Here is a 25,690-nt window from a genome sequence, read left to right as displayed (position 1 = left end):
TCAGTGACAGCTTTGCTATTTTGCTATTTGGTGATCTTAAATTGCCATTTTTTAACTGTAAAGTTTTCCCTGGGAAATTCAGGCACAGAGAGCTCTCAAATCACGTGGCAGATTGCTATGAATAATGTTATTAGCATTGAGTGAGACAAATTTTTAAGTAAAGCAGCTACTCCTTTTCCCCCAGAGGACAAAGCCCAGAAGCTAACAAAGGAAATTGGGTTCTCTGTATCTGCCAGCAGATCCACTGTGACTGTAATAAATTCTGGTATCTGTGAAAGTCACAGCAAAACCCACAGCCATGTGAGGCACAGTGCAGCCAGAAGAACAAAAAAAGTTCATTAACTCCTCAGCCTCTTGATATTTTCAGGCTTCTGAAACAAGATTTCCATCTAGCTAATATTGTATGACAGTGATGAAAGGCAGTGGCATACCCTGGATCTTCTGGCAGAAGCACAGATATGATAGCAATTGACCCTTGGCACTCCTTAGAGCAGAAATGTCAGGGAACAATGAGTCAAGTTTCACAGTGCCAGTGGCTCCTGAGGTACATCCCTGGGCCAAGGCAGTGAAGTTACAAGGTGGGAGTTACTGTGTGTGTGTGTGGTGTGGGTTTGTTTTGCAAACTGCTCGTTGTTCGTCTCCCACGGATCCCTGGCTGGCTGGCACTAAAGGCTGCATTCCCTTCTCCCCTCTCCCAGACGGCTCCTGGGAGGGCTGTGGTAAGTATTGCCTCCCCCGGGCAGGTGGCTCTAGGCAGCAGGAGAGAAATTTTAGTTTTCAGATCTTACTCTTTGTATCTAACTTCAGAGGCTGCTGATTGCAGCTTGGAGCAGCATTGCATGTGCAATTGCAGCAGCCTTGGCGATGAGGTTAGCTGTTTCAGACGTGGTCTGCATAATCAGATTTTGAAGGCTGGATCTGGAAAGAGTGCAAAGAGCTCCTGAAATGCAATGAATTCCCTGCCAATGAGATGAATTGCTCACACAGCTTGTTACCGTCACTGTTATTCTAGGATATGGGTCAATTTTACTTGCAAAGTCCCAGCTCCCTGTGACAGGACAGGAGTATGTTGTATTAACAAATAATACCTACTTGTATATTATAAATAAATGGGTAAAAAATACTTTATTTTCAGGTGACAAACATTTTCTTCTATGCTGTACTCAAGATCACAGAAAGCTGTGTAGATATTAGATTCAAAACCAGAAAAGAGTATGGGGGGGGAAATGTCTCATTTTTCTCAGCTTCAGACGTATTCCCTTTCAGTGCCATACTTCCCATAGGGAAGTTTTATGGTCCATTTTTATTGTGTATATCTTTATATGCAGGTACTTGAATGCCATACTACTGTTATCAAACTCTAACAATTCCTTTAACAGCACACTTTACTTGTTGGAAAATCCCCACTGAAAAGGTCTTGACAGATTTGCTATGCATGCTTTGAAAGTGATTGCTGTGTTTTCTCTGTATTCTCAGCAACTAATATGCACCTGATCTTTTACTCTTGTCTCTGTATCACCAGGCCTCCTGAACCTGTTTACAGCACTGTGAACAAACTGTGTGATAAACCACCTTCTCCTAGGCACTATTCCCCTGTCGAGTGTGACAAAAGCTTCCTTCTTTCAGCTCCCTACCCCCACTACCACGTAGGCCTGCTCCCTGACTCTGAGATCACCAGGTACTGCATGCGCTTCTTCCTCACCTCCTTTGTTAGAGTGCATGAACATCACTGGATTTATCTCATAGTTTGCATCTTCACCATAGATCTTTTCTACAGCTTGTGCTTATTTTTAACCATGCTTTCACATCTGCACCACTGGAAGATACACGCTACCTTGGTATATAATTTTGGTCATCCAAAATCCAGTGATGAACACAGGCAATGTTTTGATCCATTGGAATGGTGTTCTAAAATAGGTTACATAATATGTACCACATTTTGCAACTGAATTCAGTGTTTGCTTCTCTTTGAGTATGGAAAGCAACCAAGACCTCACTGAAAGCTTTAGTAATTTGTTTTGATTCAGTCACTTTATTCCTTTGTTGTGCATACTTAGTTCACTGAGCATCTTTGGGTTTATAGGACAGCTGCCTAAGCCATTCAAAAGAAATAGAGCAAAAAATAATCACTTCCCTTACCAAATCACAGTTAGGAATGCATCTAAAATTTAGCATTCCCTGGGCTAGCTGTGCTCTTACGGTTAGGAAAGCCTAAAATGATGAACCTTTCCGTAACTGTAATAATGGAAGATCTTTCTTTAAAACATTGTCAGTGATTGCCTCCTGATAAATATTTAATGAAGTAAAGTAGGCTATCCAAAACTATCTGCCAGTATAACCCAGCTACCCTTCTGTAGACTACAAGGCCAGTAGTAAACCATTTGCAAACAATATCTGGGACATAGAGGAAGAGTAAGGCACAATTTTTCCAGAGTGCTTCCTTTGTTAGGAGAAATTCTATAATCTTTTATATTCTAGAATAGAAGAAAAATAATTATGTTTGGAGCTTTGATCATAGACATTTTCTACAGAAAACATTTTTTAAAGCAAAGGATAATGTAGGAAGAGCAGAAATGTATAAGTGGAGAGTAAAATGGTAAATTAATGTAAGATACACTAACAGGAAAGAAACTCGAGAGATTAGGAAGACAGCTGTGAAAGGGATTGCAATGCTATGAAATAGAAAGCTCCATTAAAAAAGCAAGAAGACAAATACTAGCAAAGAATGTTACAGATGTGGCAAAACCATGCAGAAGATGTCAGTTTATCAGAATGAAAACTGTGTAGCTTCTATAATTTGTAAAAAGATGCTTAATCAAAGTCGTCAAAGTAATTAGTCAAGATGTTCAGCCCAGTGCAAGTTTGAGTGAAACACATTGATTAGTACAGTGTTTTATAAAGGTGTAAATATCTGCACAAGGGTGCCAGTCACCAACAGAGCTACCCAAAAAAAATTAACTTCTCTGCTGATGTTGCCTTAAATTGTATAAGTGGGCAAAAATAAAATTAATCTGGTTCTTTAGGTAAAGTATAAATATGAGTAATTTATTTAAAGTACTCATAAAAATGAGTAATTTAAAAGCATGGAAGTGCTTCTGAGGTTTTAGAATGCGGCAGTGGAGGCGTTCGTTATAGCAAGGCTCTTATAATGGCCCCCTTAGAAAGGTTCTAACTTGAACTAGAAAGTTGAGTGAGTGGATCCTGGGGGATGCTGGGGCCATGGAGCTGAGTGCCTTGCTAACTACAGGGAGAGGAAATTCATTGCTAAATGGCTGATCTCTGTAGACATGACTACTATGGAGAGAGGTTAGGGGAAAAGATTATGTTAAGGCTGCTTCCTCCAACCACATACTTAGAAGTCAATGATGAGTAGAGCTCTGGAGGGCTCATAAAACTTGGCCATCTTGGCACCTGAATGTATAATTCTGTACATTCTTTTGCTTTATGACTGATTGAATACTTGGTCATCAGATATTTGATGGCCTGACATCAGGACTTGGAAATCTGGTTATTATTCTTCTGAGTGTGAGTTAACAATTCTCTTTAAGAACAAGGTTTCATTTATCTTCATTCTACTTTGATGTAATATTGAGCTCTAGTCCTGGTATATTTAATCAGTTTGTTTAAATCAACAGTCCAACAAAAACTGCAAAAAGAACATAAAATAGGAGAGAAGACACAACTCATGGTTAAATACTCTGCGCTATACTCTGCTACATGCTGTGGCAGAGGCAACTGATTACTATAATTTGTACTTCCTTCACACTGTGAAATAAAGTTCAGATGGAAAATATGACAGCTTTCCATGTTCTCAGTACTGTCATCTTTTCCACAGGACTCTGAATAGTTGAGTGTGGAGGAAGACATTTGAAATAATATTTCAGCAAATGCCTTTGGTGAGGAAAGTGACAGCTTTACAACAGATCATGATTCAATTTCCAAATGGACTCATATTCACAGTTGGAGAACAGATTTCAGAAAAGTACTGATCTCATTTTTACCCTAATGCAAGTGGCTGTTCTTGCATTTAAACAAAATAAGCTTTGCTTATTTAATGTACACAGCTCTAGATTTCCCAAGGGCAATGTGGTGCAATGTGTTTAAGGGCTGTATTGTGTTGAAAATTTTTAAGAATTAATTCAGTAAAAGACTCTGATTTGAATCCACAGCTGCAATACCACCATCTGTATTGGAAGTTATACTGAAAAAAAAAAAAAAAATCTTCCAAATATTGATCAGGTATTTTCAAGAGTCCCCCTCTACTCACCTGAATTTCTCAAAGCTCTTTACCTCCACATTAAACACTTCAATGAGCTCCAATCAGAAATAAAAATGTAGCTCGCTTTCTTCATGCAGACTTCCTAGAAAGAGTTCTGCATCAGCATTTGTGAGCCTCAAGTATGGGGAGGAAATGGCAGGGATTATTTTTTTGGTTTAGTAATTACAGTAATTGTTGTATCTCAGTGCTCCAATATCCAGAATCTGCTGTTGATCTGCAAGAAATTGTCAAATGACTCTTCCAGAGGAAGAGGAACATGGAGCCATATTCTCCCAACTGAAATGTTTGTAAGCCAGCCAACGCCTTTCAAATTGATGCTCCAGATAATTTGTCAGCTGCTCCTCAGATGATTGTTTTGTCAAGGCTCATTAACTTAATAGGCAGAGAATTCATAGGGCAAAGCTTTATTTGTCCATAATAAATTCAAGTTTATAACCCTTGCTTTTATGGTGGCCTGTCAACCCCTGGGAGATTTGGAGGTCTAGAACAATGTACTTCCATTTTAGGATAAGTGTAATTAGTTTTTTGATTGAGTTATCAATTCATATGAATTGATATTAAGAGGGCTATGTCAATGTGCAACAGCTGAAAATCTGTACCATTGAAGGCAAGAGTAGAGAGAGAATTTTGGAGTAGTAAATTTTCCTTTGAGAGCACCCTGTGGGAATGGATGTGGAGTATTCATGTTCTGGCCCCTGTCATTATTGACTATTATGTCTACAAATAGAAGATTTTTGGCAGTGAAAGGAAATCACAGCTCATGGATGTAAGCCTCTTTCTACAAACATGAGACTTTATTTCAATGCTGTAGCACAAAATGTTCCCAGGCTTTGCACTGAGAACTTCACTGCATTCATCTCTACAAAGACACACTTGAAAATGTTTTGGTCTTTCCCAGAACTCACTTGTTTTCACTGAAACCTTTCTGGCCCTCTAGTTGCCAGTATGCTTTTTTGGTTAAGGGCTGCCCTGAAATTGTTGGCTTGCTTTATTTTTTGTTTTTACTTTTGTAAGTCTCTGATTGTGTGATTGCATTTTTTTTGGCAGGGGGAGTAGGGAAGGAACTAATGGTTGGGTTTCATTTCAGGATATTTGATGAGTCAGGTTAATGATAGCATTGTTTGGAACCACCTCTACTTTCTTTGAGATGGGCACTAGGGAGAGAAGATTACATTGGCATGAGGCTCTAGAGCAGAGTCTTGAAGAAGACAGTGTGCCATTTGCATCAGTGCTCAAGGGTAACTGAGCATTGTGTAACTCTTCAGGGTCACAGGAATAAAAGTGTGCTGAGACGGATGCAGGAATATGAGTAAGGAGACTGTAACATCCAAAATCCTGACGTGTAATGCTGCTTCCAGTGTGTGGCTGAGTCCCCACAGCCTCCCCATCAGCACAGGAGGGTCACCACACTCCGGTGGTCTCTGCAGCCAGCCTGGTGTATGTCTGCCCTGAGCACTGCTGCCTGTGGTCCTCACTCCTAGTTCTAGGCATCCCTAGGATCCCTCCGTAGGCCATGAGGTCCACTGAGGAGATGCTGATCACTTTTCACAGACCCTGGGAGGAAGTTAAGGTAGCTGCACACGAAGGTGTGAATGGCGAGTCTCTCTGGTAGTCACTCTCATTATTAATATCCACAGCCTTTTCCTTCCCAGGAACCTGCTGGGAGCGAGCTTATTGTCAGAGTGATGCATATAACTGTACTTGTGTGTGGCTGCCTTCCAGGGATCTTGTCATCTTTATTGAAATTCACACTATACAGGAGTGTGATATACTCATCATCCCCTGTTCAATCCCATGTGTTTAATATGGGAATTATATCTCCCAAAACACATCTCACTGTATTTTGTATTTTTTTAAATGCCTGGCAACCTGAAAATGGGACCTATCAACAAGTAGTAAAATAGCAATGGTATTAGGAAATTGAGTCTTCAATTTGGCCCACATAAACACAACCACCTTTCTTGAATTTAAAAATAACTTCTAAAAAATAATGTATACTGTTTAGTTCTCTTTGTTTACTTTTTTCTTTTTTTTGAAATTTCCAAGACTGATTACAAAATGGAAAAATAGTCTGTTTGGTTCAAATGGATGTAATTACTCAAGTATTTAAAACAAGAATTTAAGCAGATTTATGCTTCTCATTTTAACACCTTCAGATCAGCCTCTGGACTTATCTGTATTTTACACAATCCAACCACAGACAGTAAGGTTAAATACAATGAAGTACTGCAACTGAAAAACGTTGCTTAAAGACAGTGGAGGGGAACAAGTACACAATCCTTTCTGTGGATTTTTGAGCATAAAAATATGCAATACTGAGGTTCAGCTTATTCAATGTCAATGAAAACAAACTAACCTTATGGTCAAAAACAAAACCGAAAACATCATTTGAAAATATAAGATAGCTGGTTAAAATAATTCTTAGTGAAATACCTCCCTAAAATCATGAAGTAGCATTTTAAAAAGTGAATTTTGTGGGTTTTTGTTTTGAGAAGTGATTTTTAAGGCATACTTAAACATAAATTTAGACATTCAGAGGCACAGAACGCATAGCAGCCCTGAAGCAATTTGAGATTAATCTGGTCATCACAAGGGTTGGCTTGGGTGCTGATGTTCATACTGATGGGAAACAAAGCTTCTTGTTGTTGCTGATTTCAGTGAGAATCATCTATGTAAGTGTCGTAGCCTTTACTCCCTGAACAACACCTTTAGCAATTCAAGCACTTTAACTCCTGGACCTCTCTAAAAATAAGCCTGGAAACCTTGACTCACCGGCAGGAGCACACATCACAGTGGGTGCAGGATGCAGCCCAGATGTGTACAACTACACGTGCATTACGCTTGACAGGGTTGTGCTGCTTCTGAAAACACCTTGAGCTCTGCAATATTTTATAATTGCTGTAAGGGAAAACACAATCAGCACAAACTAAGTTGACTAACTGTCTACAACTTCAATGCAGTGTTCAATGTAGATTGTCCTTGCTTGTGAATCAGGCCTTTAAATTGTTTAAGGATCTTTTGGAAATGATAGAAGTTAATTGTGGATTTTCTTTATCACTTTCTATTAACAAATTACAAAGTCTTAACTGGAACAGTTTCCTATAATTTATGTTTAATCCTGACTGAAGTGTTTTCTTCAAGTAAATGATCCAGTCATATAACTGTTAGGGTTAATGAAAGGAAAATGATGCTGCCTTTCAATCTCAGCTCTCATGCTATTTTGTGTGCATGAATCTCTGACCCTAATAAGCACAAACATTCCTATAAACTCACTAATGTGCTTTCATTTTTTTAATGAGTCCTCTATTTTGGTTGCTATTAATTAAAATTGCTAGGAAGATGCAACTTTCAAAAACTCAGAGAGATGCTTGCAGGAGAATCTTAACCTGTAAAGGCATAAAACCTCTACAGTTCAAGTATTTAATTATGTAAGTTGGAGAAGTCTTTCAGGTTAAGATGCCATGCTTCAGGTTAGAACTGCTGGGCTTTATTTGCAGTTGTGCTGCTGACTAATTTTCTTCAGTTGAGCAAGTCACTTATTTCTATTTACTTTGCTTTGTCAGGAAAATAATCTCAGTTATATTAAGAACAATAACTACTGTCATTAAACAGACTAGAATAAAATTTTAAAAAGAGAAAAATTAAGGTATTTGTTCTGCTCTGTCATTTGGGAAATAGTTCGGGGGTTTTTTAATATTATTTGATTTTCAGAGATAATGGGCTTTCTTGTGCTACAGATCTCCTTTTGTTCACAGTCTGCACACATGAAAATTAAACTGTATATTCTTAGCTCATAAAATAGACAGAAATATTAAATCAGTTCAGTTAAACAGCAGTATTTTCTTTAATATGTCTTTACAGAAGAAAAAAACAGTTTTCAGTAAAAAAAAAATCCTTAAATCACTAGTATTAAAAATTTCCTGCTGTTTTGATTACAAGCAGAGCTACAGAGAGACATTTGTGAACAAAGGAAAGATGTCTCCTTCCTTTCCATGCTTGTCAGCAAGTTCTGAGTCTCCGTCTCGAAGTCACAGAAAATGTTCCCAAAGTATCAAAAGTCATTTTCTATGTGGTTTTTCTGGATTAATGGTGAAGACTGGAGCTAGGAGACCAGACAAGTATCAGGCTATTTGCAATGTGTTTGTGCCTAAGGATTTTGACCAGGGCATTCAGTCACCAGGCATGGGGAGCTTGTGGTGGACCATGGCGCTCCAAACTGAAGTTGTGCCTGATGAAGATGTGCCTCAGAGGCTGCCACTCACCACCAACACTGGCTGCAGCTCTTACTGCCTAAATACAAGGCAGGAGTGATACTTCTGACTAGCCCATGAAAATCCAGTCAGTTCCTAACCAACTTCTCACAACTTTTATTGTTTGACAGGGTCATTTCTGTGAGATATGTTATTGTTTTCAATACATGTAAGCAGCCTCTCAAATATCTCATTCTAGTCTCTGAAAATCACCTTGAAACAGTCCTTCCAAAATGACAGAGTGCTAATACACAATGTTCAAATTCTTTGGCGTGTTGGGAGAAATTTAAACCCATGTATTGGTTTCCTATCTGGTTCAAATATATTCAGAATAAATGACAAAAATTTATCAGAAAGTGTCACTCTGCTAAGGAGTGTTGCAGTAACAAGCTACTGGAGCCATTCACTAATTCAAACTTTGTCCACAGTGACAATTATTACCTGACAACTGTCTAAAGGTCGCTGTGAGAAATGGGTTTAGTGATTTCAGTTTGATTCCTGTGGACAAGTTTCCACATCATAAAAATCATCACTCCATCTGTCACAGTAATTGCTAGAGTCTTGGCTCATCAGAAAAACCAAGAATAAATTTAACCTGGAGAGCAAATTATTCCTTTTACCCCATGAGGGAGTTCTTTGAGCTTAGAAATTAAATATTGCTGTGGAGACAGGGTAAATAAAGCTATGCTGTGGCTCCCTGTGCTGTGCCTGTTGGGAGAAGAATAGTTTCCAGGGTTGTAACTGGACAGAAAAGAGCAGGAAAGCTTTCTGGTCAAAGCAAAGAGCTGGAAACTGAGAAATTTGCCTGTGCCACTGACAGTTTGTATGACCTTGGAAAATTAAAGCTTTCTTTCAGTTTTGTCCAATTCTGAAATAGGTGGCACAAGTCTACAGGCACCCTCTGTGGCCTTTGGGGTTAAAAGATGTTTCCAGCAGGTGGAGATAAGCAAGATTTTTCTGTACTGCATAGAAAAGGAGGGATCATTAGTATTAAATAGAGTGAAAGAAGGCATTGTGGAAAGCGGGTGGGACCTCTCATTACAGCAGTGTAGTTTGTCAGGGAAATATGAGAGGATGATAACACTAATAATGACCCTTCCCTCAGCCCTGCACTAGCCTTGTTCTGCACTACACTTATCCCAGTGGAATAATGTAGGGCTGACTCAGGCCTCCAGCTTTGTTGTATTTGCTTACCACCATTTATTTTTATTTTGAAATAAGCTCTATATGCAGATACTTTCAAATATGTCCAGTTCTGTTCATTTTGTCAAGTCAAATAAGTTCTGACTTTACCTCAGGATATATCTAAAAATATGTTTGTGATACAGAAATCAGGAGGGAGCAGTCTCTGCGTCTGTGCTAGGCCAATGATGCTGCAAGTGTATTGGAGGACACTGTTGTGGGAGGCGTTGGAAAACTGAATGATTGTTTAAATTGGATCCTCCTCTTGTAGGTGCTGATTTCACTTTACAACTTCTGTCCAAAAAGTATAAAATACTAATTAATGGAATAGCCAGAAACAGAAAAATACTAACTTTAAGAACAATCTGGATGTGATAGGATCCACATCCTGAGTCTATGCTAAAATTTCTACATGATTTTGTTTTCTTTTTCTATTTTTTTTTCCCGCTATCACAACATACAAGTACCTTTGTGTTTCTATAAGGATAATAATTCTTTCCCATTATAAAGGGAAAATTTATTTTAGTAACCAAAGGTTGAAACACTGAGGTCACATTTTCTGCCATTTCTTTGTTTTTGAAAGACCATGCAACCATCATTAAGAGAAATGTGATGAAATCTATTGTTTATTTCTCATATTACTGCAGAAATACTTATTGATCAACACTCTTTACATTTCCTGTTTCAAAAAAAGGATTTGTTGCTCTTTGAAAATATTGACTGTGCAACTGGAACCGTCTGCAGAAGCTTCAGAGTGATACAAGTAATGAAAACTCTAACACTCAAAACTTTAAGGTGCTTGTTTAAATTTGACCTGGACTGAAAAGTCTCAGCATAACACTGGGGAGTTGTACATTGTTCCCTGATTCAGTCTGACAACACAAATGCTACAAAGGAGTTTATCAAAATGGGGAAAACAGCAGGGAAGCAAACAAGAAACTGTGGAAAAATTGACTCCTTTTTACCTATACAGTACATGTATGTGCATGTGCTAAATTTAGCAAGTTGTTTTTAAATGCCATCTGAATAAACACCATCCTTATTTTAGGTCAAACTTCCATTTTGGTATGGGGAGGATTGCTGAACTTCCTTTCTTATTGATTCAAATCAATATTTAAAATTTTCATGTAAATGAATTGTACTTGTGGGAGAATTGTCTGTCATAAAATGAAAGATGGGCTTTCAAATAATCTCATGAGTTAAAGTCCAGTTGACTCCCCAGTAAGACACAGATTTGGAAGTACTTAAATTGCATTTTAGAAGTGGAATTTGAGTCGGTGAAATACAGGCCAAAGATCTGTAGGCAAGAGTCTCCATTTAAATTCCATGGTTTGGCATGCACTTGCTTTGCAAACCATGACAATTTTGCTCTGTATCTCAGTTTGGTTATTGAATTTGTCTTCTCTTCACCTTTCAAACAGAAAGGAGCCTGAGCATATACTTGCTACAGCCTTTTACATTTGTAATTAAATCTATTTCAATCCACTTCATTCATTTCAGTATTTTCTCACTTTCCTATTTGCTGAGAGAAACAGTAACTCAATCCTTCACAAAGAATATTTTAAAGGTATCACTGTAGGCTTTGGGTAGTTAGAGGAGCTATGTGTTTAAACAGCAAAATTATCTTGTGGAAAAACTTTAAAATTATTTGGTTTGTTTCTTTTTTACTTTGTTGTCTTTTAATGATGTAACCTAAAGGGAGATCTAAATATTACTTCAAATCTTAAAAATGACCGTTTTAGATTCCATTTCTGTTCACAATAAACATTTAATGTTGGCGGGACAATTTGTGTTATTCCAGCAGGCTCGGGTTGTGCCTATTTTCAGTTAGTTTCTCTCCCAGCTCCATAGCTTCTTTGACAAATTTGCACTGTACTTTTTTCATGTTAGTTCAATATTCTGAAAGTGTGACTGCAGGAAATTGAAAGTCATGCTATGCAGGAAGACAGAAATGTTTAAGAACATTGGTTCATTACTGGGGGCTGTTCAGACACCTGCTGTGCAGCCCTGAGGTTGTACAGCTCACCTACCACTACTGTCTCAATACTCCCATCCAAAATTTTCCCCAAATGTAATTGTGAAAAACCAACACAACAAATGAAAGCTATTCTGAATTTACTGATTATCAATGTCTACAAAAGAGAGAGTAGCTACTACTACCTTGGGACCTGAACCAAAATCCTTGGGATATTTGAAAATACTGAAACCTGGTTTTGAAACTGAAAAGAAGAGGGGAGATTCAGAGTTAATTTTTTAGCAGTGTAAGTTACACAGTTACTGTACATCAACACAGTTTCTTAAGTGCATTAATTTGGGCAGTAGTAAGAGGTGGGCAGGGGGCAGGGAACAGAGGAAAGGGGGGGGGCAGAAAGATGGATGCTTATTAATTACACACAAGTACAGGGGAAATGCAAGATCCTGAGCTTGAGTTTTGGTAGGAAACATTTAAAAGGCCAGGAAAGAAGCTGCCCTTGATAAACCATACACACACATGCAGAGATATTCTGTGCCAAGACATACTGATATAGGAGTTCATCATAAGCCATAGTGATAATAAGCTACTTTATCAATATGAAGTCACTGGGAAGAGGTTTTGTACTGGCAAGAAAGAATTTTTTTTTAAAAAAAAAGGTGCATTAGGTATGCAGAAAGAGTTGAAAGCTCTAAACATCCCTGAATTTTGTAAAGGTCTGCTTATGCAACTGACCTTTCTGTGCTGAGCTTAAATTTAGCCGAGTTGTCATTGTAAATTTGTATGCAGAATTTGTTAATGTTTTGGGATTTAAAGAATTAATTCTTTAAAAGGTTTTTACTTCATTTTTAAATAACAGCATCAGAAGCAACTACTTTATCTGATTTTTTTTAATAATGCTTATAGTGCATAAAACTACTACTGTTACTGCAGAAAAAGCAAGGTCAGTGAAACTGACAAGATCTTAAAATACATTTTTTAGCTGGCAAAGGGAAGAGGAACTTTTAGTTTGACTTTCAAAATTAAAATTTCAATATTGTTAAGAAAATACAGGAAAATTCAGTCCCCAGGGAGATGCACAGACAATGTCTTTTCCCAGAGTATTTGCATACTCCATGCAGAAAATGCATCATTTCACAGATAATTGGAGTTGTTTGCTTTATCTTTTGAGGATCGTTATAGTTCTTGCTTTTATGGTGTTGAAATCACTACATGTGAAGTGGGAAGCAGAGCAAAGAACACAACTCTAGCAGCTGAGTTCTAAATAGCAATGACTGTACCTGCAATCAAGCTTTGCTGAATAGCAGAGTGAAGCCATCATAAAGAAAGCTGGTTAGGATGTGCGCCTGAGCTGCGCTGAAGCCCACATGGGTGGAGTGCTCAGCAGGGAAGCCAAATACCACTTGCTGCTATTCACTGGCAGTACAGTGCCCCTGTGCAGCCCCATGCAACACCAGTCCTGAGCTGCTTCCTGCCAAGGAGGGTTAGCTGATGAAGCAGAATAACCTGCTTCCAATATTCCTGCTTCCATGGAGCAGAATAACCTGCCCACATTGATTAATAGCTGACTTGGGTGTAATCAGCAATGCATAGACAGTTCAGCTACTGATCTGATGAAGGCTGCATAAACTATAATCAGAACTGTGAGCCTGTTCGAGGTACAGTGACTAAGAGTTGCAGGTAGGAGGACTTGTGTAGTATCTGTGGTAAGAGTGTGGCTGTACTGGCTGTGTTGGAAGCAGAAGTCATACAGGTTTGGTTAGGATACGAGCTCACGTACCTCTGCCATTGCACCATGCAGAAGAGAATTCAATTTTGACATTTCAGATTCAGCAATACGAGTGAAGGTTGTTCATTTTTCATACCAAACTTTTACAACCATTTCATTTATTGTCCTATTTCAGTCAAAAGTGTATAAGAATTCTTGTGTTACAAAGATGTCTGAAGTAAGTGATGAATTCATGAGTGTCTTTGAAATCATAGGTGCTGCCTAGAATATTGAGGCTCAAATTAAACTTTTGTTTGATATGTCCACAGGATTTAAAAAAACAAAATATGCAAAGACAGGAAGTTTACTCCTGATGGAAATTTGAGTGCATTTTTTATAATGGATTTTATCTGGTTTCTCAGATACTTCTTCTAGTCGTTACTCAACAATTAGCATTCACATCGGTATGCCATGGATTACAGAAATAGTTTTTTCAGATAGGGTACTCATACTGTTCTTTGGAAAAAATATCAAAGATTCAAACCATTCTGACAATGATAAGAAAAACAGGAATCATGTTAAAATGATTCCTTTTCCTTAGTTTTCCTTTTTTTTTTTCTTTTTTTTTTTTTTTTTGTATGACACCATAGTGATTTGAATTAATTGAAAGAAGAATAGGGTTTTGTGTTTTGACAGAAGTGGGATTTGGCAGCAGGTGTCTGCAAAGGAAGATCATTACAATACCAAAACCAAATTATATCTCAGCAAACACAGGAGAATTACATGACTTTGTTAAACCAAGAATAACATGGCAGCATAATGCTATAACCAGTTTTCATGTCAAGGCTGACTGCCACACCACATGACATCATTTTTTGTAGCATCACAATAACTATTTCTCAAAAAGCCTTCATCTATTTAAATGTACTGCTGTGTATCCTTCTTAAAGAAGAGCATCACATGGCAGATAAATTCCTAAATGATTGGGATGGTAAATCTATTTGCTGTTGACTTAAATCAAGCAGCATGGACTGTTGTTTATCAATAAACATTAAAACACAATGCTGCAATATAAAGTTGTGGTTCTAAGTAATCCCTATATAATAAGAAAGGGGATTTTTTATAAAACTGATGTAAATACAGTAAATGCTGTAATTTTTTCACACTGGGTTTCTTAAATTTCTTTCATGTTTTCATGTTACATTTTCCAGTTCTGCTATTCTTGGATTACCACCTTAAAATGAAATTTAATTAGTTTCAATTAACAGAAATGCAACATTGATGCATCTTGGAAAATGACAGGATTTCTTCAGCTTGCACACAGCTTTCATCTTAATGTTATTTCAATCACTGTAAGAGTCTGGACATGGCCTTTATCTTTGTTTTCTTAGAGACAAGGAGATGGCAAATGGAGAGTAAGTAGCTATACTAAGGTCCTGACAGAAATCCTCAGTAAGGCTAGGAAGTTTCAGACTCACTTGCCAAAAGGAACAGCAAACAAAGAATACAAATCAAGACTACTTTGTGCAACTTCAGGTTTGGTGTACATATGAATTTAAATCAGTGTAATTGCCCTTTTGAAAATTTCACAGAACTTTCTTTGAGTTATGAAATCCATCAGTGGAAAAAGGTGGAAGCTACCATTTTACTTGAGAATGTCGATTCATAGACTGATTAACCAGTATCCATTAATTTGGTAGTATTGTAAAGATGCTTGATATTTCTAACAAGCAAAATGAATTAAAGGAGGCCCTAATAAATTCATTTTAAGTGATATTAGCATTCATCACTTAAGGCTTAGCTCAGTCTCAATGTAGAGAATAAGATGAAGTGTGATGTGAGAAAAAATTATGTTGCGTTTTCTTTTTTAAAATGCTGACAGTTTTACCTCTATTCTCAATTGGAGATGTGCATTACATAACATTTACTGTAAGTAACAGGTCTGGGTTGCCATCAGTGAAATACATAAACTGAAATAATTACTCTTTTCCAGCACTAATTTACACATCCTGCATCTGCATTTATAGGGAAGAGTTTTTATTTGGGACTGATGTTTAGCAATCTCTGGTTTGTATATAAAAGGATTCTATAGCTACATTTGTTATCATAGGTTTAATAATAAGATACAAATTTAAATTAATTTAGATGCTTCAAAGGTGTAGAATGTATCCAGGCCTGTCTTTGACCCAGAAGAATAAAAACAGGAATGAAACCATTCCCCTTAACTTGGGTAAAAAAGTTCTTGTTTTTGTATCCAGAAATAATGAATTACAGAACCTTCACTGGGTTTCCTGATATGCATTTACCCAACTCTATTTGGAGAGCTCCACTGGTTAAAAAATACAATTGTTTGAACAGGTATTTTCTATAATAGTAGACTTCCCTGGTATGTTGGAAGAGAGGTATAACTTGGAATAAAGCAGTGTATCAAAGGAGTTCTAAACACAAGAACCGATTGCCATGGAATTTCCTGCCAATCTTGTGAAGCCAAGATTTGAAAATCTGGATGACCAATGCATGGCTTATCCTCCATAATTTTTTTCTATCATCTAAGTAATCCATGTTTCATATGTGAAGTGTTCATTGATTTCAGGTACTCATAGGTTTTCAGCAGAACTGCTTTCTTTTCAAAAATAACACATGGAGAGCTGAAGCAAAATGCTGCAGTGATAGCTCAGTTCATGTGGACAGGATAAATGTGGTCACAAGATGCGTTCCAAAACAGCTTCCTCGTGTGTCTGTATCTTTTTACAATGCTAAAAAGCAATGCTGGTTTTAGTGCTGGTTAAGGTTAGACGAGTTGTTGATACAAATCCAGCTGTACCATTTGTATTGATTGATTCTTGTTTCCCTCTGCATCCCTGTCTTTCAAATGTTTTCTCTTAAGCAGCAGTATTTTATATCTCAGTGGCCCCAGTGCAACTGGTTCTGACCAAAACATGTGCAAACCAAAGTACAGTAGTACTTGCAGGGGGAATTAATTAGTTGATAGCAGCAAAGACAAACTTACTTCTAGATGAAACTTTATTTAAGAAACGAAACATGAACGCAGAAGAAACATAGCAGTGTCTTTATACTAAAGTAACCTTGAAATAAGCCAAGAAACTTGGGTTTTCTGGCTCACTGATGAGAAGGCTGTAATTATAAGGAATGATCCCTAACCTGTAAGAAATACTTGTAAACTTCAGCAGAGGAAACTCGGTCTTTTGTTCAGGAGTTACACTATTTTATCTCAATGATGTTAAATGAGTCACCAGAAGGATCATAAATTGGCTGTGTATCAGTTCAGTCATGTATACATGCTTGCTAATTTTGAAAACCTTTTAAAAGCACTTTCCAGTGTTTTACTCAAATGATTTATCTATTAAGTTTGTAACTAAACAATTCACCTTAATGACTACCACAGGTAGTCGAATTCTTCATAAATTCCTTTCACAGATCTCTCTTAATTAGCTAAATATCTCTTTAAAGATTTAATTTAAAAACCATCTGTAAATAAATTTATGTGATGGTTTATATGTCAATTTATGAATATAAGGATTGACATAATGGAACATATAAATAAATAATATAGCATCATTCATCTTATCCAGTCGAGGGCCTATAATCAAAGCCAGGGAAAATTAATTACTAATGTGGTTAGATAATATTACAGTCATCTTCTCTGGGAGATACTTATGCCTGACACTTCCACTGGGAGTAACTCCAGAATGAGAAAAATTAATATCGTTTTAATGTTTTTTCATGTCTAGTTTTATACTTCATCGTCAGACCCCATTGTATAAGATACTCAATGTTTCTCATGAAATGCCAAGTCCAACTTCTATCAAATTAAATAATTCAAAAATCATGGTTCATATAGATTAGATTAGAAGCAGAAGAACTTAAACTGTTGAATTACTTCACTATTCATCTTTCATTTTGACAATACAGTCTTTATACTTCTACATTTCCAAATTGCCATTCCCTGCTGTTTGTCTGTATCCTGTTGGAATGTTGTTTATGTGCATTGCGTTATTTCTTCATTTTCTTTTTTCTCTTTGTGTATTTTTCTAAGACTGTTGGGTTTGTGCTCGGTACAGTTGCACATGCACACTTGCATGCTGGGCTGCTTTGAATGACAGAGGAAATGAGACTAAATAGCTGCTTATGTAGGTTGACATTCTCACCTCTGCTCTGTTCAAAAAAGACACATTCAACCCATATTTCCAGCTTGCACAGAGATAATGTATATCCAGATAGGAGGGATAACATTATCAGAAGGTATCACACAGGTGCAGTAAACACAGTATCAGGAGCAACTGCAAGATGGAGTGTGCTTTTCAAATAAATTTTAAATTGTAAATTAATACTTTTCTGTTGTGATAGTCCTATTTGTTTTAATGAGCCACTTCTGTGGAAGCTGAATGTACTCCTTCTCTGTAATTCAATGCAGTGCACACATGAAGGTTAGTAAGCACAGAGAAAATGAACTTGGTGTTATACAGTATTAAACTTAAATTTCTGCAGGTTTTTTTTTTATTATTGTTCAAATGTAATGATCATCTCATACAGAATTTTTTAGTAATGGCATGGTATGGTTTGCCATCAAATAGTTTTTCATTGCTGTTTTAAATCACTTTAATTTTCATATACTTTATCTGAAATTAGTAAAATTTAGTGCAATGACTCCAGCATAAGAAGAATTTTATGTGCCTGTTTTTCTTTTGATGGAGAGGGATAGAAACTTTGCAAATTAGTTTAATGGGTTGATGTTATTTTAAGTCTGTCATTAGGCCGATTTATCTATGATTTCCCTACCCTTTGAAAAACAAACAGATGTAGTACGAAAGTCCCATGAATTATTTTTCAAGTGTCATCTTAAGTGCAAAGAAAGTTCATTTTGTTAATGACAAGATTGCTCTGACAGAGTTCTGTGTTAAAATCAGATTATACTCCTTTTTTTTGGATCCTGGATTGGAATTAGGAGTCTCTCATTCCTGAAGGGAGATCTCAATGGTTTTTTAACCGGGATTCCTAACTTCAGATAAACTTACGTGGACTGTAGTAGGAGAGTAATTGAAAATGAGAGGTTTTCCAGATATTTCAAGTGTCTCCTTAACCATTTGTTTTCTTACACTCTTACTGAGAACATATCTCCCACAAAATTCTATTTTGACAAAAATGCATTTCATTCAGTTCTACTGACAATAATAAACCAAGTCAAAAAACTCTGGTCCTAACACTTCCTGAGACTCAAGGCTTTCTGCCTGTCTGTCTAGGAATTTTTAGGAATCATTTACTAGTTTACAATATTTCAGAATTTATGATGTATTCGCAGATTGTAGAATAGATGAGCTTTTCCTTTAGACAATAGGAGCAATAATTTTCTTGCTAGAAAACATACCAAATAATTTCTTTTTTCCTCTTCCTTCTTTCCCCCACAATGCAACTGTAAAATACATGTCTGATGTGCAATTTGGTATTTTTGGATTGCAAATCTTACATGATTCTTCCTATTGTGCCTGTATGAATTTTCCTAAAACTGCTGAGTTATGTCTTGATTTCTGTCAAAGTTTTCCCAAAGTTCCCTAAACATGGACCCATTTTTCAAGTCCCTCCTAGTGTCTTTTGACATTTGCTTAAACTGCAGAGGAAGTTCAGTGCACGTAAATTAGTTGTTACTTGCATGGGGATCTAATGAGGTTTGAGTGCAATAATGTGTTTCATTATGGAAGCACTCCACAGCACTAGAAATCCGTCAGAAGTGGGGTTTGTGGGACAGTGGTGAGTGCTGGGTGTTGCAGCTGCTGCAGAGCGGCTACTGATGGAAACTGTGCTATGTACTCCCTGTGAATACTGTATGTATCCACATATTCTTGCTTTCCAGGGAGAGGTCAGTCACCATCACAGGCAAAGCAGGCTCAACTTAGTGAGAGTAATTCAATTAAATCAGTGTAGGGTAGTGAGAAATAAAAAAAAACCCTAAAACACCTTCCCCCAGCCCTTCTCTCCCTTCTGGACTCAACTCTTAATTTCTGTACCTGCTTTCCCTGAGCAGCACTGGGTGACAGTGAATGGGGGGTGTGGTGAGTTCACTACAACTTGTGTCTGCAGCTTCAAAAGCCCTACTGCTGGGGAGAATTAGGCATGATAGTAACAGGAAATGAGGTACAATATTAGAGTGTATGGCAAAAATCATTAGTGATGTGGAAGTGTGTCAGCATCACACCAAAGGGTAGGAAGGAGGGTGGCAGCTGCCTTCTCGGTGAGGAACTGCAAACCCAGCATTGTCCTGGGTGTGGTACCCGGTACCACGAGCTGCAGGTAATTGGGAAGCCATGCAGCATGCCTCGGGAAGTTTCCTGCAGCTTCTAAACAAACATTGCTTACTGAAATTCATGAAAATAGCACTAGGTCCTCTTCCACAGCTGTAATTAGAGACAAAATTAGGTGTTAAATTCATGGATCATTTCCATCCAATACTGCTTAAGCAACTGAGAGTGTTGGATTTTACTTCTTGTACTGTTACCCCCTTTTTTTCCTACACATCTCTATGTTTTTCACTTGTTGTAAATACTTTGCCATGCTCAGTCCTCAGCTGGTATAATTTTTAAACTAACTTAATCAGGGAGTATTTCAGTTCCCAGAAGGAGCTTTATAATTCCTCATAATCATTACAGTATCATAAATAATAATGATAGCAATACCAGCAGTAATATTACAACTGAGACTGGTAGGAAGACTTAAAGCTTACTTTTTTTAACAGTAATAGAGTATCTTGGAATGCTGTAGAGATTTAGGCACCCCACTTCTAAAAACCCAAAAGATTGTCCAAAATATGAAGATATGAGCAAGGAACCTAATCAGTTAGGATTGGATTAGGTTTTTTCCAACAGTTTTCACTCACTATCCCTTATTTACTCAATGCTGAGTTCTTCACAATACTTTAAAGTCTCTGTTTACCCTATATGGTAACTTTACATGTGGAACTGCTTTAAAAAGATATCCTCTCTACTCAACTGTTTTAAACAGCATTCCTAATTACTGTCAGTTCCCCCTCCCCATCATTCTAAACCACTTCTGCTGTTTTAAATATCGTATCCCAGGCTGAAAGAATAAATCCCCTCAAATATGCAGGATTTTTACATTTTAAAGGTTATCATTATCTCCTGCAATTACCTCAGCCATAAGGAAGTAGATTTGAAGTCAGTGGATGTTTCACCACTTTGAAGATCAGGTACCTGACTTAGGCACACCGCTAACAAAGGTGGATAATTAGCTTTATTCCAGGAGCTGAAGCATTCCTCTGAATCACAGCTCCACCTTGCATTCTTCCTTATTGCTAAATGATGCTAGTTTTGGCCTGCAATAACTCAAATACTTTAAGTCACAGAATGTGGCTAACCACTTCTTTAGGGAAGGGAGGCAGACAGGGGGGAGGAAAAAGTTAGCAACCTTTTTTACTTCACTTGTGCAAGTGAAATCACCTCAGAGAACCTGAATAGAGATGTAGTGTGGCCCTTAGTCTGCATGTTTACAGGCAGTGACAGCCTAATCCTTCATTTTGTTAATTTTCTATTTTCCAAGAGTAGCTATTTAGCCTAGCAATGCTATTTGTACAATAGATGTACAGATGCCATTTTAAAAATTAAGTTATGTTGCTAAAATCCTCACTGCATGTGCCTGTGCATGAAAACAGCGTTACATCTCATGTCTGGCTTTGTTACCTGAGGGTGATCTGGACATAGCAGGGTTGAATGTCCTGTTCCCTGAAGTTTCCTATTTGCTTCTCATGGGAGGATGTCTGGTTAGTTTGACACTTCTAATATGGGTCAGTAGCTGTCAGTACACAGATATTATCAAACCATTTGTAGCTGGGATAAAATTAATGCCAAAAAAAAGCAATCTCTGGTCTTCTAATTAATCCCACAGGAGTGCAAAAACTCATTTAAGTTAGGAGTTTAGCTGTTGGCAGCATCAGGAAAAGCTGGTTTCACTTCACTGGGCTGAATTAAAACTCCACATTAATGGAATTAAAGCATGTTGCCTTCCTAAACTCTTACATCCATCAAATCAAAGGCTCTGAAGCTTATAAAAAACTGCAGTGCTACCTTCAATCCTTGACATGAGAAACAACATGCTGAGAATACATCATAAAAACAAACAGTGTTAGCATTCCCTTCACTGGTCTCCAGTGGAAGTTTTTCAATATTGCATTTATCACTCTTTTTTGTTTTAGTATTGTGAACGACAAAGAATAACACAGAGCTCTAGTTTTGGGGTTGGTTTTGTTGTTGTTGTTTGTGTTGGATTTTTTCCTGCAGAGAACATTGACAGACAAATGGAGTTTGTATATTTTTCTTCTGCGTGGCAGTTTCAGAATTGGGAGCCAAAGAGTTGCTGCTCCAAAGGCAGCGTTCAGAGAGGTCTCCACCCAGCCTGTGCCACAGCTGCTTTGCTGCTCCTTTGTGTGAAGTTGCAGGTCAATTGATTTAGGAAGAAAATAACTTTAATGCTGTCAGTTTTGACTTGTCAAAATAAAGATACATGAAAACAGAAGGTTTCCTAAAAGAGGACTATAGCAAATAGAGGACAACTGTTCTTTGTTGATAGAGGTTGAGGGTTGAGAGAGGAAATCTAATGACTTTTCTAGTGCTCTCTTTGTAAAGACGGTGTGTCTTGGTCTTGGTTTTATCCAAACAAAACAGAAGAGGAAAATTTTTTGGACTGTAACCTTATTTATTCTACTGACAATGCAATGGGCAACTCCTGGGATGATTTTTGCATATAGAAGTTTAAAACACCATAAATATTTTCCTAATATGATTGTTTCATCCCAGATAGAGGTTTCACTGGCATATTGGTGAAAGTGTCATTTGGAAAGGGATGGTGGTGATTCATCTGATCCCTGTGGGGAAGGAAGGGTTTATGATGCTGCCTCCAGTTTCAGCATCACCCACACAGCAAAAGTTCCTTCAGAGCATTCCTGGCCTAGAACAGAATTGAATCTAAGGAGACTCACCTTTTTGTTTTAATAATACTTACTGATGTGATTGTTTTCATAGTAACATTTTAAGAAATACTTGAACACCGGGCTGCTCTATTTTTAGTATTTAATGAAGCCGTGAAATGGTTTGCCTTGCCTGAGAAACAAGTTTAAAACAAAAAGCAGTTTAGACCCATTAAAAATAGAGGTTGGCTTCTTTGCTCCCAGTTTTGCACTTTATTATTAATTTACAATCTCATTCTTTGTTCCTTCACTCTTATGAATTGTCTTACAAGAACAGTGTATTCCCCTTATCTCAGTGAACTAAAATGAAATGGATTAAAGTTAAAACTGGTCTTTTACAGGATATAAGATTCTTTTCTTCAGGGAAAATCCATCTTGTGTGGCTTGTTGTACTGGCTAGTATATGGAAATATTGTTACCTCATATTATTAAAACTAATAGGAGGTTCATTCTGTATCATTTCAGAGAAATGGCAGGATTTTTGTAAGCTTAAATGTCAAACTTTGCATACTTTGATTTGTCAGTTTAAAACTATGCTGCTTGGGTATCTCAAAAGGGATATGTTCAGGTATTCATCACAGGAAGTGTTGGTAGCAGTAACTCAAGGCTTTATTTCTTCTGTGCTGCAAAAGACGTAGAAAATGCACAAGTGTATTAAGCATGTGATGAAAACAGCTTCTTTCTGCTGGTTCTATCAGTTTGATAGAAATCACTAGGATGTTATCTTTTCAATAAGCCAGTTAGGTATCATATCACACTATTATTCTGTCTCCAATAGCAACTTGTGTCAAGCAATGATTAAACTGCATTTTAAACTTTAAGGTGTCATTATATTCATGATGATACCTCAGAAGGCACAAGCTTATATCAAGTATCAAACTTGATTTTTATAATTATGTAAAAGAAAATGAGTTTTCATGTCACCAGTTCTGAACTATTTTCATGAAAGAAGGTGAGGGCTCATTTGAATACTGTGTCACAAATCTCTAGGATTGGAAAAGGTTTTCTAGTGGGTGGAAAATTGCAGACAGATGAGCACCTCACTTGGCAGGAGTGGGGTGTAAAGTTCCTTGTACATGGAAACTTCTTGTGAAATTTTAACCAGTATTCATTTAATATTCTGCAGTGTTTGTCCAACTCAGCTATTCTGTTCACACCATGATCCCAGAAATTTATGATATTCCTAAATAAGTTCTACTATAAAACAGATAAAAAGCTTTGCAGCTCTTCTTAGAAGAAGGGGAATATACTTTTCCAAAAAGCTTCTGAAACCTTCTCAATAAGGATGAATACTTTACTCACATAAAACAAGAGCACAGTTGGCACAGTAGAAGATACCAGGAGGCAGCAGGATTTCTGTTTGTCCAATGACATGCATCACAACTCCATGGGCTACACAAAATAAAAAATAAAAAAATTAAAAAGGCATCTTTTCTGTCAGACAGTATTGACTATGCTACAGGATGAAACTCATGTAAAATAGATGTGTTGCTCACTAATGTCAAATGAAGTAGCTTTTATTGAAAATAAGATGTGATGCTTCTGAACAAGCAGCTTGAGATCTATTCAAATCTTGAAAGCAAGACAAAGTCTTCTGCTATTAGAATCAGTGATATAAAAGTGACATAAAGATTTATTTTTATTGTGTACTTTGCATTATTAATACTGGGCCTCACTATGTGCTGTAGTCATTTAAACTACAGATCAGAAAATACACCCTGATGCTTCTGCTTTTTAATATTTTATTTAAACAGGTTGCCTTGAATGAGGAGTACAATTTATTGTCACAAAACTGCCTTTGACTGATACTTTGTTTTATCCATTTGTATTTACAATACTATTACAAATAGTATAATACTGAAATAAGCACATTCTGTGTAGTTTTAACAAAATTATTATTATCCAGTTTCTTAGTCAAATCAGTATAATATATGAGAAGCCATTGAACCTCAAAAATCAAAATTAATCAAAAAGGTGGTTTTTTTTCAGTGAGTCTATGTTTTTCTATAGAAAAAATACCATGTTTTTTCCTAAATGTTGTGTCCTAGATTAATAAAAATCCTTATGGAAAGACTCAAGCTGCTTAAAATATGATAGAACTAGTGTTGAAGTTGCATCAAGGTACAATTCTAATGAAAGCATGTCCTCTTATACTGAGGAACACTGAGAATTAGATTGATTACATTATCATATGCTTTACCTTTCGCTCTGAAATTAAATTTGCATTGTGTGTTTAGTATATTTAGTGGAATAATTAGCATTTATTTTAAATTACTAAACTCTGTGTGAATATACATGTATATATATTAAAAAAGGAGTAGGAACGATAAGGGGGGGTTACTGTCTTAATTTTCTGCTCTTAATGAGGAATGAAAGCTGAATTTAAACAAGAGAGTTTGTACAATTAAGCCCTTTTTGAACAGATGAGCACCACTGAAGTCAAAATGCTTTAGACAGGTGTAAAACAATGTGATTGTTCTATCTATTTTGGCATTAGCTAAACTGCTAGAGACAATAAGAGCAAGAGAAATTTCTATTTCTTTAACAAATGCTTTTCTTTATTCTTCCTTGGCCGTACAGTCATTCCCAGCACAGCACTGCAACGCGTCCACCCACAGTGAGCTTGCAGCGGACCATTTCTGTGGAAGGGTAAGATGATTCTCTGTTGAAGCTGCTGTAGAGGTTTCAGATACCACTGAACTACCCACATGCACAGAGCTGTTCATTAGATGTGGGTTTGCACACCACCGTGTTTAGGTCTGTGAGATGAAGCAATGAAGTTTCAAATTAGTGCCGATCCTTTCTTGGTACTTACACTGAAAGGTTTGGTTTTCATGGAGGTGAGAATGTCTGTCATGGACATCTATTGGATACCATTTCTTCAATTCATCTCACTTGCCTAGTGTTAATATTCTTGTGTTAATTGTAAAATCTTTCCATTTACCATGGAAAAGCCCAGTGAAGTCTTATCTATTTTCTCAATGTATGCATGTGTTCTTTATGACAAAGACTAAAGGATGCCAAAACTAAGGAGGAAGAAGTATGGATAGAAAATATTTATCCTGTGCTGGTGAATATCTGTGCACATGAGTGTGTTAACTGTAGAACACAGCTCTGGGTGCACAGCTGCCTCAATTTTAATAAAGACAGTGGGGTAAACTGTCAGTAATTCACAACTACAGATAATATTCTTGTGTCTTTACAGTACTACAAAGACTGATATTTAACACAGGAACACAGATGTTGTTTGCACTGACTGGCATAGTCTAAAAAAGGTCAATTTTTTTTATCCCCTCCCATAGAAATG

General features: G+C 37.0%; 1 protein-coding gene across 20 annotated transcripts in view; it reads left to right on the top strand.

The window, feature by feature from the left end:
* The window catches only part of DLG2 (discs large MAGUK scaffold protein 2), a 986,158-nt gene that overhangs the window by 736,264 nt on the left and 224,204 nt on the right, over positions 1 to 25,690 (top strand). For 16 of the 20 annotated variants that reach the window (XM_033516378.1, XM_033516377.1, XM_019005917.2 and 13 more), the window contains 2 exons: positions 1,523 to 1,678; positions 24,964 to 25,032. In XM_033516378.1, the coding sequence (XP_033372269.1) occupies positions 1,523 to 1,678; positions 24,964 to 25,032 (225 nt within the window). The remainder of the gene's footprint in view (positions 1 to 1,522; positions 1,679 to 24,963; positions 25,033 to 25,690) is intronic. The other 4 variants (XM_033516385.1, XM_033516379.1, XM_033516405.1 and 1 more) reach the window with 1 other exon arrangement.

This window comes from Parus major, chromosome 1 (assembly GCF_001522545.3).
Source record: "Parus major isolate Abel chromosome 1, Parus_major1.1, whole genome shotgun sequence".
NCBI lineage: Eukaryota > Metazoa > Chordata > Aves > Passeriformes > Paridae > Parus > Parus major.
This window is presented reverse-complemented; position numbering and strand designations above follow the sequence as displayed.